Raw genomic sequence first — 18,006 nt, forward strand, 5'->3', positions numbered from 1 at the left:
ATAGTCCTAATCATACAGTAACTGGAAAATTGGTTTCTTTTCACGCAAAAATATATTTATATTTTAATGACCTTTCACTTGCGTCAAGCTGTTTTTACATATCTTCATTCTTTACTTTACACGGAACAGGGAAAGTCTCTAAACCATTAATTTAAAAATATTCATTTGCCTACTAGTAAAACGAAGCTTTAAACCTGCTGATTATTTGACACTCATTGATAATATAAAACTATTGTTAACGACAGCATTAATGTAAAGGATTAATGTAAAATAAAATTCCCTTATAACGTAATGACATATTCCCTGGGAACTATCGAGAGGACTGTAGATCGTTACGTCAAAGTTCATCATGACGTTATATCTTAAATGCACACTAGTGATTACCTTCTTCCATGGAACACGGTATAAAGAGTTGGAATAATTTACAGTCTGCGGGTTGTGCACTTTGTGATTGGTAGAAAATACATGAGGGGTCAAATGCTGGTGCGGGTTTCAAGGGGTGATACGTACGCCACTATAGGTCTCACCATTTAAAACCTTGAGTTAATGCCCAACCGTCTCAAATAGGTTCTGCCTGCAAATCACATGTCACACCTCCCCGATGTTGGCCCTAGAAATACTCCGGTAGCTGAATGACAGTGGTGAGAGGCGAACCTCTAGCGCCTTTAAATAACTAGAACATGTGGCTAGAGGAAGGAAACCCCAATTGAAACAGAAAACCTCTGGCCCTCCGAGTCCAGGGGGTTGCTGCATGGCTAATAACTAGGCAGTGTAAAACCTTTATGATTACGGAAACCCAAGACACACTGAACACACAGCAGGAGGTCAGCCTTCTAACTGCGTTACATGAAAATGCAAAGGACAACATGACGCAGGTGGATGAAAGCCAGATGGAAGTACACAGGCCGACGCCCCTATGCACACCTAAAAACAGCATATACATAGGAAGCTGGAATATAAGATCTATGTAACTACAGAGCAGGAAAGATCACAGCTGGGGTTGAATAGCTGGGCGTCAGCGAGGGCAGCAGCCAAAGACAGGGACAGGTGGAGGCAGTGTATCCGGGCCTTATGTGCCAGCGGGCACGAAGAGGTTAGGTGAGGTAGGTGAGGTGAGAAAATACATGATGTGAAAATTTACATTTATTTCATTGGTTGAAATATTGTTCGACGCAAGGGAGATAATTTTCAAATGATCTTTTTGCCATCTTTCTTGGGAGATGGTATTAAGTGTTGAAATAATGTACAGTCTCCCGGTTGTTTGTAATTGGTAGAAGATACGTAATGTGAAAATTTACATTTATTTCATTGGTTGAAATACTGTTTGGCTCAAGGGAGATAATTTTCTGATAATCTTTTTCACGTGCGACTTAACAAATTTCGTCGATTTCAAATCTTAAAAAGTGAGAAAACGAAAAAACAATGCAAATTGCTATGAATGAAATTCAGCCTTAGGGTTTTAGGTCCAACTTTTTGAGACTAATATTCTGTAATATCTATCGAAATTATTTGTTTTTCTTTTAGTGATGTTTATTCAAATATTAATTCAAAAATGTAAAAAAATATTGATGCGGTATGCCTATTATCGGTAAAGTTATTTGCATTTTAGATATGTAAAATTAATTTCAGTTAAGTAAGATGCTGAATGCAGTGGTATAACTTTAATAATATTATCAAGATAATACGAGTCTACGACCCTTCCTAAGATCTCTTTTACCCTATAGTCGATCTCAACTTACAAGCTTGGGTACGCATTTCTCAATTTTAGACACGCAGGCTTAAAAGGCACATGACATTAAAATATTCCACTCGCCATGCTATGTAAAGGAATGTGACATTTATATAAACAAGTCTTTAGAGCAAACTCTCAACAGCAATAAGATATCAAAGACAATTTAATAATTTTTTATATAAATGTCGCCTTCTTCTCCATGCAATAGCGTGTCGAACTTTTTTTTTTTTAAATATGTGCCTTTTAGGCGTGCGTGCTTAAAATTGAAAATTATTTACAGCCTGTTATTTATTTGAAATCGACTGTAGTAGAAAAAAGAGATCTTAGGAAGGGTTGAATCGCTGTAGTAAAATCAAAATTAATACAACTGCATTCAGTATCATTCAGTTTTACTGATATTAGTTTCACCGTATCTAATAAATAAACTTGTTTTCTGATATTAGCCATACCGTATGAAATTTCATTCGTATTTGTATAATCAAAACAAAAAGAAAAGAACAAATTATTTCAATAGATGTTACAGAATATTGCTTTTAACTAGTTAACAGAAAAATGAAAGTCTGAATTTCACGAAGAGCCATTTTTATTGTTCTTTCGTTTTCTTACTTTTTAAGATTTGAAATCTACAAAAATTGTTAAGTCGTACGTAAAAACGATCATCAGAAAATTATCTCCCTTGTGCCGAACAGTATATCAACCAATGAAATGACTGTAAATTTTCACATCATGTATTTTCTACCAATCACAAAGGAGAGGAAGTGCACAGTCCGGAGACTAAATTATTTCAACTCTTTATACCGTCTTCCAAGGAAGACGGTAAAAAGAATTAAACTGTCTTTGATAACTAATTTCTGTTTAGGGTTTGCTCGAAAGACGGTAAAAAAAATTTAAAAGCTAAACTTGTTTACGTTACGACTTAACAATTTTCGTAGATTTCAAATCTTAAAAGGTGAGAAAAAAAAATAATAGAAATTGCTCTGAATGAAATTCAGGCTTTATTTTTGTAAGTACAACTTATTGAAAGCAATATTCTATAACATCTATTAAAATTCGTTGTTCCTTTTTTTGTATTGTTAATAAAATACAAAAAATTGAAAATTTGATACGGTAAGGCTAATATCAGTAAACAAGTGTGCATATTAGATACGGTAAACCTAACATTAGTAGAACAAGATGCTGAATACTGTGGTATTAACGTAAACTAACAAGCACGTGGTACGCTTTTCTCAATTTCAGGCACGCACGTTTACGCCAAATATAAAAAAAATTCCACAAGTAGAGGAAGGCGACATTAATATAAAAAAGAATTTAATTTTCTTTGACAACTTATTGCAATTTAGAGTTTGCTCTAAAGCTTAAGACGTTAAGCAGATAAGTTTTTTTTTTTTAAAGCTTAACTTGTTTTCTACACATCGCCTCTCTATCATATTCGTTTCCGGTTATGGAAGCATGGATGATATAAAAAAAAAAACTAGCCTGCGTTGTTTGTTCCCTTCTTTGGAATATATGAATGTAGATTTGTTAAAGTTTTTAATGCTAATATTCAACCTTGCGTACTTACATACAGCTGATTCCATATGAATTAGAGAAAAACAGCATGCATTTTTATAATATTCAATTAGCCTCTGCCAAAAGTGTGAAATTGATTGCCCCGGGGTCAGGGGTTTAGGCCCTAGGGCCCGCCAATATGGCCATACATACTAAAATTAAATGTATTGAATTTCAAAATCTCCTTTTTTTCAATCTTAGCAAATTTTTTTTTTACATAATGTAAGGGTACTTACGATAAAGGTAGGACTTAAAAAATGGAAATGATAACAGACCAAATTACCAAAGGGGGATATAAAAATAACCAATACAAAGCGGTGTTTCAGGTATTAAACAATGTGAATTTCAACGAAAAGTTAATTTCTTGCTACATGTATTTAGTATAAAAGGCAACGACAGTAATAACACTCGTTATATTATAATGAAATAAGTTATCATTTGCGTCAAGAATAGACAAATTTAGATATTTCGAGACGCTTCATCGCCTATCCGGACGATTAGAGTAGGGAACGAAAGCCTCCAAATATCTCACTTTGGTTTCCTCTACATACGTCAATATGTCCTAAAATGAAGCTTTCGGTTTTCCGAGACGGTCTATGTATTCATTGTCAGTTTGATTTTCACTGTTGTTCAAAGCTATTATAATTTTTCCATTTCTCCTTATTTCTGAACATATAAATACGAAAGTCCTTTGAGCTCTTTTGCGAATATATGCGTTACTTGCGCGAATTTTTTGCGATATATCGCGAATAAACGCAAACCTTTCGCGAAAAAAGCGTAACTTTCGTGAATAAACGCGAAAGAAAGGTGATACAAGAAAGTTTCGCGTTTATTTGCGAAAGCAACGCATTTAATCGCGAAAGTAATGCGATTATTCGCGAAAAAATGTTTCTAAAAAATATCTTGAAACAATGTTAGGGCTGTTGTTGCTAGGTCCCACTTCAAGCCACATAATTCTCCTGGAAAATCCATCTATTGCACCATGAATAGCAAACCCGAACGGTTTTAATTTATCATATCCGTCGATATGCCAAACAAAATTTGGTCCAGGTGCAGCGTACTGACGCTTAAGTAATCGTTTCTGTTTTCGTCTTTCTACTCCATCTGGGTCTATTACACGCATAAGTTCCATGACTTTATCCCATTGAATTACTAAACCACAGTCGGTAATCAAACGTTTCCAAATTGTTCGGTACCCAAGACATTGCCCGCTGTTTTCTGTAACATCTAAAATATTGCATTTATGGTATTATAAATGTCAATGTTGTCAGTGCGTCGCTTCAAACCTTGGTTTCTGGACGTTCTTTTAAAATGTGGTTCGCTTATTCTAATTCTATGAACTGTTAACATAAGTTGTGAAATCTCCTTGTTGGTGTATCCTTGTCGAAAGTATCTGTTAATTAGCTCATTTTTTGATAAAATTTCAGGATTAAGAGCAGGTGTGTATCTTGGCAAAACCATATTGGCCTGAAAATATAAATGTAAGCATTTCAATAAGCATGTTCATGATGTTGATCTGTTGTACATTTAAATAATCCTTTCATGCAACTATATACATATAGTTATTAAATCATGGACATTTTATACTATATATCACTACAATAGGTTTGTTTCTCACCTTAAAGGCATAAACCCAAAAAAATTATCAAGGTGTTGATTTCATATGTTTACTTCATATGTTTACTTTCACTTTTTGATTCACAGTAGTCAACCGGAAGTCAATGTTGTTAAGTCGTACATAAAATAACTTTTTACAATTAACGATACTTTAATAAACATTTACCTAATTTACTTCAAGACAACATTAATAGTGTTGAATATGTCAGCCGCAGCAATGCTGTATCACTTTCGCAACGAGTTGCGCAAAGGGATTAATGTAATGTAATGGGGTTATGTAATAAAAGAGACAAACACTACAGCTTGAATTATAATAGTTATAGATAATAGTATAACCACACGGGGAGTGTGCCTGGCTAAAATAAGTTTTCTATACGCGAATTAGTTGTTCAATTTATTTACCAAAATGGACTATGTTTAACTTCATTTCGACGAGTAGGCCCCCTAAATCTATCGTTGATAAATACAACAATGGCTACGTATTTTAATATTATATATGTATTGTAATAGAACACGGGGTAGATTTTACAAAACCATACATCAATGACGTTGACTGAACATACACTGTAAATGAAAAGTTAAAAGTATAGAGAGCAATGTATTTGACTTACCTTGTCTGTACTACAAAGTCTAACCTTGAAACAGATTAAATGCAATCGTTTACAAGTAACAATTAAACGCGATGAATGTGTTATCTTGTTTCTCTTTGGCTTTGATTTGTTTGTAACCTTTTTGCTGATTGGTTTATATAGATATTGAATCTCGAATTTCGAATCTCGTATTTCGAATCTCGAATCTCGAATGATCCTTCTCGGCTTTCGTATAATGGACTTAAAATTTCGTACATAAATTTACTAACATTGTTGAGAGTAGTTGGTTTCTGAGAGAAAAAAGATACAGTGCATCAACGATTAATTTATGGTTTGGACGTTTGCAAATGCAGCACAATATTAAAATTACGCGTAACACTAATTTTCTCTCTCCTACATGTATCTCTCTCTCTCTCTCTCTCTCTCTCTCTCTCTCTCTCTCTCTCTCTCTCTCTCTCTCTCTCTCTCTCTCTCTCTCTCTTATTGTTTAAAGACAAATAGGTTGATTGTCGTGATTTGTAGACTTTTAAATGCTAGTTTGATTTTACATTTTAATCTTTTTGTAAAAAACAATTACACAAAGACACGTACATTTGTGATTATGAAATGTAAGAGTAATTCAGTGTAGGATTTACTTCCACATTAGTAAGTGAAGTCAAAGTTGAAACAGAGTATGTGTGTACAGTACAGAGTTCTCTCTCTTTGACTAAAATGTGCTTCTCTGATTTTCGATGCGAAGCGCTTTCCTCGAGAAAAAATCTACCAATTCACAGAAGAACTCGAACACTCGCAATTTCATAACAAGACAAAAAATTAATGTTCAGCGTTGGTATTTATGTCAAAGTGACACATCTTGTATTCAAATCCGTGTCATTTTGTGAAGGTATTGGACACCTCTAAATGGAAACGTTTAGTATTTCATTTGTAGCAGACCAATGTGTAATAGAGGGCTGTGATATTTAACTACTGTATGCTTCAAAATATCATTTGTTCATGATTTGTAGTGTATACTTGTACTATTCACATAGTATTAATGAAAAATTAATCTACTCACAAGGTTTGATTTGAACATATTTTTATTGTACAAAAATTACAACAGGGATTGGACACAAGTTCAAAAACTTAGATCGCCCTCTCCCAATACAAGTATATAATACAGTAAAAATAATGTATACACAACATGTAAGGTCAACAGATCATATGACAGTTATATATAGATTTTCAATGGTGTACAAACATCAACTAAATCTTTTTGTACCTTTGATATAACGATAAACTAGAGAAAATAAAAGTTTGTTTTCGCTGACACTGATTGCGTTGTCGCCCCAAAGTAGGACATGGGTATTAACAATATTTAAATTTACAATATTGAAAATTTCATTAAGCATAACATTTCTGGCCTCTTTATATTTATTACAAGTGAAAAAATAATGATAAGTGTCTTCGAGCTTGCCACACGAACAGAGTGGACTATTAATAATATTACAACGAAAAAGATCACTATTTAGTACACAATTATGACGAAGTCACAAGGCTATCTTTTAAAAATAAAGAATAGCTTTAAAAACATATAACATAATTCACTTAGAAAATGTATACATGTAAATAAATTTTCCTAAGGTCACGTTGATTTAGCGAAAATGGGTTATACATGTTTTATAAGTTCTAGAAATAAAATATTAAGCGTGTCAATTCCTGTATCATTTCAGCTTTCAAAGTGCAACAGATATGAATCTAAAATTCTTAAAGGAAAAATAAGCTCATTAATTATCAAATTACAAAATTATGTCAAGATATTTCAGATTTTATAATCTTTATTTTTTATCAGGTTTTCTTTCTCTTTAAAATGTATATTTTATCAGGTTTTAAATGGCAGCTGTAATGATATTGATTTGAACATACATATTTTTAACTTCTTTTACTTGAATAATGTATTTATCAATATGAAAAAAATGTATACATATTGTAGCGAAAGATTCTGGTCAGGGAAAAAACGTATTCAGAGATGATTTTTGGACCTTTTGGTTACACAAGGTGTCAGACTAATTATTTAAAGAGAAAACACACCACTTTACCACAAATTGCCGGATTGGGTTTGTCGATTTCAGTGACTAGCATGTAAAATAACGGCCGTTCTCCGCCGATAGTGAAACAAATTCTTATATTATTTATGTACATGTCATGTTTTAAGTTGAGTAAGATATGCTATTTCTACAGTGTCTTTATTTCTTTTGATTCATACAGGGTGTCCCAGAATATATGATACCATTTAAAATTCAAATAAATTAGATGATGTTTGACCAAAACTCGTAAATTGCGACTGAATTAAAAAGTAAAATAGTTTAATTTTTTGCCACAAAAGATTTGGGGAGAAAAACATACCTTTTATTGAATTATGAGCTGGCATCTTCCGTTTTAAAACTGTATTTTCAAACACAGACTCCATATGTATTTGTACGACCCTGGGGAAAAACAACTCAACAAGCAAAATATTCTTTAAAATAGTAAAAAGATTTGAGAAAATTTTATACGTACAGAGGTTGTTGTAAGGAATATTACTGAAGCATATTGACGTTGTAATTGATAAAAGAGACGTCATTTTGACGCACTCCATTTTTTGTTGTGTTTTTAAAAACAATGCTCAATTTGTCAAAAACTGATCATTGTTTGTGAAATTTATTGAGTTAAACTTTTCATCATATTGAGTTGTGGTAATTTTTATCATAAATTACATTTAAAACCAAGTTGTTTTAAGCTTAATTTAAAACATAAGCTTTAAAAACAGTCGAAGCTGTTTTTCATGTGCATCAGAACCATGACCTGTCGCTATTTCCTGGATAATCCTGGGCAGTCTCAACAACCTTTAAAGAAAACCGTTCTAAATTATATTAATACTATATATTTTCACGCATGTTTTGTAACTTTTCATTTAAATGATGCATTTTATTTCGACTGTTTTTCTATTTTATGTATTCTATGTGTAAAGAGGGAGTAGAAATAGTGGCAAAAATTACTATACTTAAGCAATGCAAGAGGATTAAAATTTTAGAATTTTTATAAATGTCAAAGCTGGTTGAAAATCAATGCAAACATATAACATACCAAAGTTATCCAGTCTTATAAAATTAAAGATTAATCTCATACATACATGTACTACAAGAGGTATCTAAATTCTGCTAAAATCGACTATAACATTTATTCTGAAGCATTTATTGAGTTCAAAACCAATTTATTTTGAAGTATTGCACAGTGAAAACCATTTATTTTGACATCTTTATGCTTTAAAAATTTATTCTCATGGTGCATTGACATAAAAATATACCAAGCAGTGAGTTAGAATTATATAAATAGTGCAAACAGGCACTATTTATTTCATTAAACTGAATGTCTTAATTCTAAAGAAAACTTTTCTGTTGACGTGAATTTAACGACGAACTGTTTGCACATAATTTACGCGCATATAGCATTTCGTTGTGTTACCCGCTGAAAAGTGTGTTGCTAACACTGGGGGTAATAGAACGGATTATAAACTGCATCTAAACTAATCACATTTATGTATTTAACATGATGTATAATAACATATAAATAGATCCGGTTTGGAAAGGTAACAGTCGAAATTGACACCCCGAGAAAACCATTGTCAACCGACGCGAAGCGCAGGTTGACGATGGTTTTCGAGGGGTGTCAATTTTAACTGTTATCCTCCCAAACAGGCACTATTTATTTCATTATACTGAATGTCTTAATTTTAGAAAAATTATTACTGCTTTTAAGTAGATATGACGTAAATTCTACGGCAAACCGTAGGCGCATAATTTACGCGCACGTTACAATTCGTTTTATTATACTTTCATGTTAAATACTAAAATCTGATTGGTTAAGACGCAGTTGATAATCCATTCTATTACCCTCAGCGTTAGCAACACACTTGGCAACGGGTAACACAACAAATTGTTACATGCGCGTAAATTATGCGCATACGGTTCGCCATACAATTCACGTCATTCAAATATAAAAGCAATAAAGTTTTCTTTGAAATTAAGACATTTAGTATAATAAAATAAATAGTGCATGTTTTGGAGGGTAAGAGTTGAAATTAACACCCCTCGAAAACCATTGTCAGCCTCCGCTTCGCGTCGGTTGACAATGGTTTTCTCGGGGTGTCAATTTCAACTCTTACCCTCCAAAACAGGCACTATTTATATAGTGTTACCCGTTGCCAAGTGTGTTGCTAACGCTGAGGGTAATAGAACGGATAATGAATTGCGTAAAAACCAATCAGATTTCAGTATTTAACATGAAAGTATGATAATGTAAACTGTTAACATTTCAAATGTCAGTCCCTTTTCCTAACACATAATATATGAGTGATGAATAATCTAAATTATAGTTTACTGGCAACAAGTCTTAATTTTTGTCAAACTTTTTTTAACAGCGTGATAAATATCCGGTTACAGTTTTGAACACATCAAATGATCATTTAAGATGACTTGTATTTGACTTAAAGTATTGTACAAGTTTATCCGGTGGTTTCAGTAAAAACATATTGTTCATATTTGTCAAAAGCAGAGAAAAACCATAATTCTGTCAAAACACTTGGTGGAAAATTACTTGCCGAAAAGGGCCGGGGGGGGGGGGGTACTATTGAACTTCCATCTACGGTTTTGTCAGCTAGGACAAACTTTTAATATTTATTTTACAGTTTATATCCTTTTAGTATATCCTTTTAGTGACTGTTAGATTATGTCTATTTGACACATTTTCAGTTTTTCCAAGTTCTTTTTTTTTTTTGTAAAACTATAGTCAAACAGTATGGGATTATACATGTTAAAGAGACTATCAAACAAAAACTAGCTGATCAATTTAGATAAACTATGTTTTGTTGTTATTTAAATATATAACTCTTAATAAATGTCTCATAAAATAGTATGCAAACTGTATAATTTTTGAGAAATTTAAAAAAAAATTGAAATATTGTGAATTTTTTGGAAGGTCGTGTGAAGAATAAAATGTAATATGTTTTGTATATTTTCTGTAGAAAATTAGTAACAAGTTTTCATTTAACGACTATCAAAAGATTTTCTTAAATTATAACCTAATATTTTGGTGCATAATATAATAAATTATGAGATACTGCTTCATTGTGTTAACATTTGGCTGTTGAATTTTTGGACCTTGTACATGTAAGCTAAAGCTCACTGTAGGAAAACAAACATGCAAAGGACTCTTTTCTAAGTTTATAAGTTGTTTTAACTGTTCAATTTAAAAAAGTTTGGTTTGACACAAATTTCTAAAACACTGGGATTACCTTGAGTCTTCCTAGCTTTAAAAGAAAATGAAAATGCACTTTATTGCAGGGCTTTATTTGAGTCATCTGCACATCATATTGGTATTTAAGAGAGGAATTCGCTTTACCGTGCAAGGTTTTGTTACCACTTAAGTTTTCAAAATAAATGTATGCATTATTACTAATTATTGAGTGAAAAATGGATCATCGTTAAACGTAGCCAAATTTAGCTATAATACTAATCTGCTAATAGCAGATTGAAGTGACATAGATATCATATTGACAAAAACAAAAGTTATAAAAACAAATTTTATTTACTTTTCAAAATGTTTACATTCATAAATGGACAATAATTAAATGACTGAATCTGTACATATATATTTAGCAATGTTTCAGATGAAGGCTTTGCAAAACAAAAGTGAACCAAACAGAGGTAGTCTACATAACATATCACAACGGAATCTACTGACACTATATATTTAAGTATGTTTGAAAAATGATGCCAAATGATGCAACTTTATGGTGACGTCATTTCTGAACGGTACAAACATAAAATCCAATTCTTGCCTATACCCGTTGAAAATGAACACTTTACAAACAAAAACATGGCCCAATTCAAAGCGCATGCGCATCAGCAGCATCATCACTAAAATTTTCAATTTACCGACAAAACGCACTTAGAGCAGAAGAAGGAACGAAGCGACAAATAGTTGACACAGAGTTATTCTATAATTATGGATTTCACGTTAGTTTTCTCCGATAGCACCCGTATCTATGAAATAATATCACATTTCACTAGCTGAATAGCTCTATATTCTGAACAGCCATCCCTTGTGTCGTTTCTTCAGAGAAAGTTTCATTTCAACACAGCCGAGCTCTGTCATAAATTCGTCTAGTACCTTTATACTGACGCCGTAATCACCCTACAAGAGGAAAGAGAAAAACATTGAGGTATATGTGTAAATCAGATATTGATAAAATATGTAGAACTGCATTTACGTTAACATATATAATATACGCAGATGAAATGAAACTGCAAAGTTTCCGAATGATCTACCAATAACCAGTATTTCTTTTACAAACACAGATAAGACTTCCAAATTCCTCCTTTTCAGTAGCAATGAGGTATACGCGTAAATCAGATATTGACAAAATATGTAACTATGTAGAACTGCATTTGTTAACATATTATATGAGCAGATGCATTGAAATTGCAAAGTTTCCGAATGATCTACCAAAAACCAGTCTTTCTTTTACAAACACAGGTTACACTTCCAAACTCTTCCTTTTTTCGGTAGCAGTGTGTATCCAGTGACGAATGAAAAGCGGTTAATTAATAGCGAAGTGCATGATTACTAAGAAGAGGATACACACTCGTTTTCAATGCTATAAAATCTATTGTGCCTCGTATTCGATACAGGTATCTACTTATCGGATAAATGTTTGACTTGTCAGAAACTGTTCCCCTTAACGAAGACCCATAGCTATGTGTCACAAGATGTCATTTACTTGTCAGTGTAAATCATGACAGGTAGGCATAAGATTTATTAAATATATATTTATAAATAAAGTCCATGTGACACATTTTCAAAATCAAATAATATTGACTTGTCATAAAGTTAGTCGAATTTTCAGATTACAATGCCAATATTGTGACCACGCCAACCTGTCCTGTCATTGCGAATGAGAGAAAAACACAAACTGGCAAAATTATTCCTTAGTTATTATTTATTCTTCCGATGTAGTGATTTGTATAAGTACTTGTGTTGTTGAAGTATGCAACTGTACAAATATTTGTAGGTGTGACATGATTATCAAAAAGAATTTACCTAAGTCAAAGAAGGTAGGTATACATAAACTTACTATTCACGTACTTCAGATTACATACATATATATTAAAAATGGCTCTCCATCCTGGCTTCTTTGATCTAAATGCAATTTGTGTGCTATTTCTTTTTTTTTATATGAACCCCTTAGATCAGACACAGATATTGATAGGATGTAGACGCCCACTTTCGTAATCTCGAGATAAAACGATTACATCATCATCAATATTTCATATTTAAGCATCAATAGTCTAAACCATTTTAAATGCGCTGGCATCATCATGTGCACGAAAAATATTTTTTTTTGCATAGCATATCTGTTTCGGAATACTTAAATCCCTTTCGTAGTGTATGTATTTTATTTCTCAAACCAACTGAACTGGGTTTTTTTTGTAGTTTACACAAAATATTACATAATGTTTATTTTATTATTTTCACCACACCCCCACCCCATCCCCTACCCCCACCCCCCAAAAAATGATTTTTGAAATGTGAAGTAATATTTTTTCCAATATTTTCAAAAAATATACACATGTACTGAAATATTCGTTATTCATTGTTCGTTCTTTACAGACAACAACAGCACCCAGGCGAATGCGAGAAACACGTGTGCCGAAATGTCAATTAACTTCCTTAATAACGAGTATATTCCTCTCTTTAATTCACAGGTGTCCCCCTACTAGACGAATGTTTTAATCCCCTGGCCGTGCCAAAGCTATGGGAGGAAAAAGGAGAGAAAAAAACGGCGTAGTTAAATTTCTATCATTTTGGTCGGGAGAATGGCTGGTGTTTGTTCTGTGAGGGTGGTCCGATGAAATGCCAAGACAGAGACCTGCTACTGTCATATAAGAAATAGAGATCGCTGGCGAGGTTAATGTGCCTCGGATTACTACGATAGATCAACGACGGCTTTAATAAAGATCTGCATTTAACGCGTGCCAAAAGAGCGTCATTTTATTGGTCACTGTAAAAAAGAAAAAGCGCTCGCGAGTTAGCGACATCTATTGGCGAGCCGTCACAGATACGTGCTCCCGAAAATAAAGGAAACTTAGGAGAAAAATCGTGTCAGTTTATTTTGAAAGTAAAGTTGACAGCTCCACTTTCAATGTACGTACAAGGGCCTATTCATTTTTTTTTCTTTTTCGAAAGGCTACTTTATTGAAAAAAAAAAGTTTCAGGTGTAAACACAACATGTAAAGCGAAAAATGAGTTTAAATTGGTGATCAAGTACCTGTCAGATTTCTTTCTGCTACAAATAAATGTTTCAGGCCATTTAACTAGGGCTCTCGGTACAGCGGGATTAACAGATCATATACCATAGTTCAAACACAAAACTCCTGCATGGATACTCTAACACTAGAGATTATGCTATTTATAGTGCCCAAGTTTTTCCTCCTATTTTGAGGAATATATTCTTAGCCCAAGGAAAAAAGCCATGCCTTAACATTTTTAACAACAAAAAATTGCTACCACACACCGTGAGTTTAAAAAAAAAACCAGAACTTGCCAAGGAAACGAAATGAAAACGTCAAATTACATATGACACCAATGTCATCACCTCCATCCGTAGTATCTGGCAGTCAGAAGACATGGTTAAGGAATTAATGTTTATTATCTATATTCTTAAAATAGAAGGTCTTGCTGTTCTTTTAACGATCTAGGAGATTATCATTATAACATTTGAATGTTCTTGAAAGTTTCCCCCGTCGTGTGAATAGTGCATATTTATGAGTTTCTAAACATGGTACGAACATGTATGTATTTTTGCAGTTTGTTTGTGTGTTCGTTTGTGTTGTTTTGTTGATGTAAATTTTTGGTGTCTTTTTTTTAATTATTTTTTTTAAGGGGGATTATTGCTTAAATACTTGACGATGACACAAATCAATTTGGTTGAAGATATCTTGATATTTTCATATATCCATGTAGTGTTGCTCGATGGCTTGTTTTTTTTTTCTAGCTACAGACACGTTTCCGATGACAAGAACAACCACTTAGTGAAATTTTGACAGACAGAAGAGAGTGACACCACTGCGTGAATACAGGAAAGTGACAGTCAAGGTTGAATGTCGATCCCGATCGTAACACGTAACGTGGGGTCGGATGAATGAAAAGGTTCAGGTGGCATTCAGTAGTGCACATTATAACGCTCCAACACCAATCCTTCATTCATTTCATCTCTCGTGACATTTGGGTACATTTATACTGTTCAAGGGTTTAACGCTGGTCAAAATTAAAAAAAAAACCACCAGTAATATTTGTACAAGAATTTGAGCTTTGTTGTATTATTTTTCTTGCTTTGTTTTTTAAATTGTAGCATATAGAATTTTTGTGTTTGTGAGGCATTTTGAAGTGAATGATGATTTATTTTGCTATTGTGTTATTGTTTGGTATGTTTGGATGGAGATGAAAAAATCATTCTCACAACGATCGACGAATACTAGTGTTATACTATACAGGCAAACTTGCACTTTTTCTATAAGCTACCTGATGATGAGATTCTAAAACAATCTTATGTAACATGTAAAAGATAAATAAAAAAAGGAAAATTAAAAAAAATCAATGCTTACTCTTACTTTTACAAAAGCCCCAGCAAATCCTCCTATTTTTGGAATATTTACTGCGAGGTTTTTAAAACTGAAGGTCCCCGCACGGAATGGGCAATAGCACTGGATTTTATAATCCCGCAGCATTCTCGGACACCGTCGTCTCCGCTCAAAAGCGGCTAAATTGTCACAAATATCTTCATATAAACTGGAAAAAATATATACATGTGTGTAGAACAAATATAATATTGTTTAAATTCAAGGGCGTTACCATGCTTGCAAATTTCCTATGTTTCAAAAGTAATGTATATATATATATTCTCTCTGAAGATGTCCTGGATTAGTACAGAATGATATGTATTAATTCTGATTTGAGGACAGCTGAAAGAAATTTGAAATATTTGCGAATGATACGTGGTACGAATTTACACTTAAAGGCGGTATGGGTCCATTGTGACGTAGTTTCTATCGAAACAATTAATTCAAGCAAAATGTTATAATGTTTTTCTTTCCCAATTTTGTTACCTACCAGCTTAACGCAATAGTTCAGAGCGTTGACTACGAATCTTTCAGTCATGAGTTCGAATCTAATTGGGGCTTTATGATTTTTACCTTTCCAAACTTTTGAAACATAATTTTTGACAAGTATTGTAAGACTGCAAATTCTACACCACAAAGTATTTTGATTATAATGTACTTTTATTCAAATTAATATTGACAGGTGAACAGGCATGTACAACCTTTCAAATTCATGTAATTTTTTACTGCTTAGCATTGATCAGTCACAAAATTGCAAGGGACGAAGTAAGAATTTGGATCATTATAAGAGCAGGAACTGGCACGCAGAGAATTTTGATTGGACAATTTCCACACTTACCACGAACCAATTTGATTATTAAAGCATGGTAGCATAAATGGAATTCCAATCCAGTATTTATGCACTGTCAACTGGATGGATAGCTTCCGGGGAAGGTCCCGGGTTATATTGCCGCTCATGCTGATGTATAAAGTTCCTGGTGTGATTATCGGAGTGGGGAATAGCAATAAATTGTTGAATATCACGGATCTGTTTGCACTCCCTGCAAAAAAAAAAAACAATTGAAGAAATAAAAATGGTTCATAATACTCAATATCCTGACGGGCTGCGCAAGTCATTGATCAATGTAAACTTGACCAATTTAATATGAAATTAAAAGAGCGCCTACTGGGTATGTCTTTTTTCATTAGTCGCCATAGTTCAGTGATAGAGTGTGTATATAGGGTATACAGTTTAGTGAAATTGTTGTTTTGCTTAAAATATATGAAAACTAAACACTAGTCGATCCCATTGGAATGCTGTCATTTCTCTCCCGAGGAAAGAAAACATTTGCATCCTGATACCCACTCCGTAGAAAAGTACACACTTAAATTTTACTTATTTTTTACAATGGCCTCTCAAGAAAAACAGTCGTGTCAATTCTACAATGGGCCAGTTGTGTATTAAACCCACTTCTGTGTAATCTTTGTAAGAAAACCGGTGATTACATGACATATAATTGCCGGTGTTTTCTGAATGATAAAACCACATAATGGTTAGACATTAACTTGTATGTCCCTCCCTTAGTCCTCGGCCTGCGGTGGGCCCCGATTGTGGGGATCTTCACACGTTTTATTACCCACAGCGTCCACACTGCGGGTATTGTGGTTAGTTTCCTACGTTCTCACCTGTTCTCACCTGTGCCAGAATCGTTTCACCGGTATGGCATCTCAAGATGGTTCGAGATTTTCCAGCGAATTCGTTAAAATTACATAACTAATGATGTACGAGTTCTTATTGCCAATTGATAAATTTCTAGGCGTGGAAAATTCGCTTCTCGTACAATTACGCGACGGTTTCTTCCGAACCATCATTAACAGTGAAACTAATGTTCATTCCTGAGCATGAAAAATATCATACAAGTTGCATATCCGACCCTTCAGGGTTATTATTGAGTTATATATTTCTGTATTTCATACTGTGACCCAAAAGTACGTTTTTTAAAAATAATTCTTAATAAACAAAACGGCCACCTGCTGTAAATTTTACGTTCGAGTTGCGTCATTTCAAGCGCTTCAGAGAAATAGCCCATATCGTGCCAATTCCGGTATATAAAATTATTATGAATGGAAAGCGTGTCTGTATCAGGAGAGGAAAACCTGTTTTCAGGTTTATCAAAGTCCCGCTTGGGGGGTCAGTCTCTGTAATAAGTTAAATGATTATTATGTTACGGTATTTAGAAAACACTTTAAATATTTAGGGATTTTGCTCTGGCGGAAATATCAAAAGTCGATTGCTTTCTTTTGATTTTCAGCGCCGGGTTGTTTTAAAGCGTTTCCCTGTGTTGATTTAGCTAACCCCCCTGCACATCAACCGTTTTTGAAACAAACTAAATTTCAAGGTGCCAGATAGCCCATTAGAAATAAACTTGTCTCTAGAAAACGGCGAAACAGTGTAGTTTCTATTGGGCGCGTTTGCCTCTTTACAAGAACTCCCGGGTTCTGCCTTGTATATTTCACACCTTGGCATCGCAACTACCTGCTTGCAACGAAAGATATATCGACTGACAGTTATCGTACAATTACAAATAAGATAATTCACGTTAACAACGCACATATGGCCGCAGATTACTGTAAACTGTCGGAAGAGAATGTGGCGCTAGCAGTATTCGAGCGGCCCATGGAGTTCGAAGATCGTCATTTTTCACATAAGTTCATTAATATCATTATGGCATAAGAGATGACAATAATGTGTTCTATCATCTTCACTTGAAATGGAAGGCTTTTATACATATTTTTTTGGTGCCGTTTTTTGGTTTGTTTTTTGGGTATTTCTGGGAATTTCTTT

At 33.6% G+C, this 18,006-nt stretch overlaps 1 protein-coding gene across 2 annotated transcripts in view; it reads right to left on the minus strand.

Annotated features, from left to right (window-relative positions):
- Positions 1-11,069: 11,069 nt before the first annotated feature.
- Positions 11,070-18,006, minus strand: part of LOC105348613 (ganglioside GM2 activator) — a 9,045-nt gene continuing 2,108 nt past the window's right edge. Inside the window, exons 2-4 of one of the 2 annotated variants that reach the window (XM_011458130.4) lie at positions 16,021-16,222; positions 15,168-15,351; positions 11,070-11,697 (exon numbers count right to left, since the gene is read on the minus strand). In XM_011458130.4, coding sequence (XP_011456432.1) covers positions 11,584-11,697; positions 15,168-15,351; positions 16,021-16,222 — 500 coding nt within the window. In that variant the 3' untranslated portion in view covers positions 11,070-11,583. The remainder of the gene's footprint in view (positions 11,698-15,167; positions 15,352-16,020; positions 16,223-18,006) is intronic. The other variant, XM_011458131.4, reaches the window with a different exon arrangement.

The sequence above is a fragment of the Magallana gigas genome, chromosome 2 (assembly GCF_963853765.1).
Source record: "Magallana gigas chromosome 2, xbMagGiga1.1, whole genome shotgun sequence".
Lineage (NCBI taxonomy): Eukaryota > Metazoa > Mollusca > Bivalvia > Ostreida > Ostreidae > Magallana > Magallana gigas.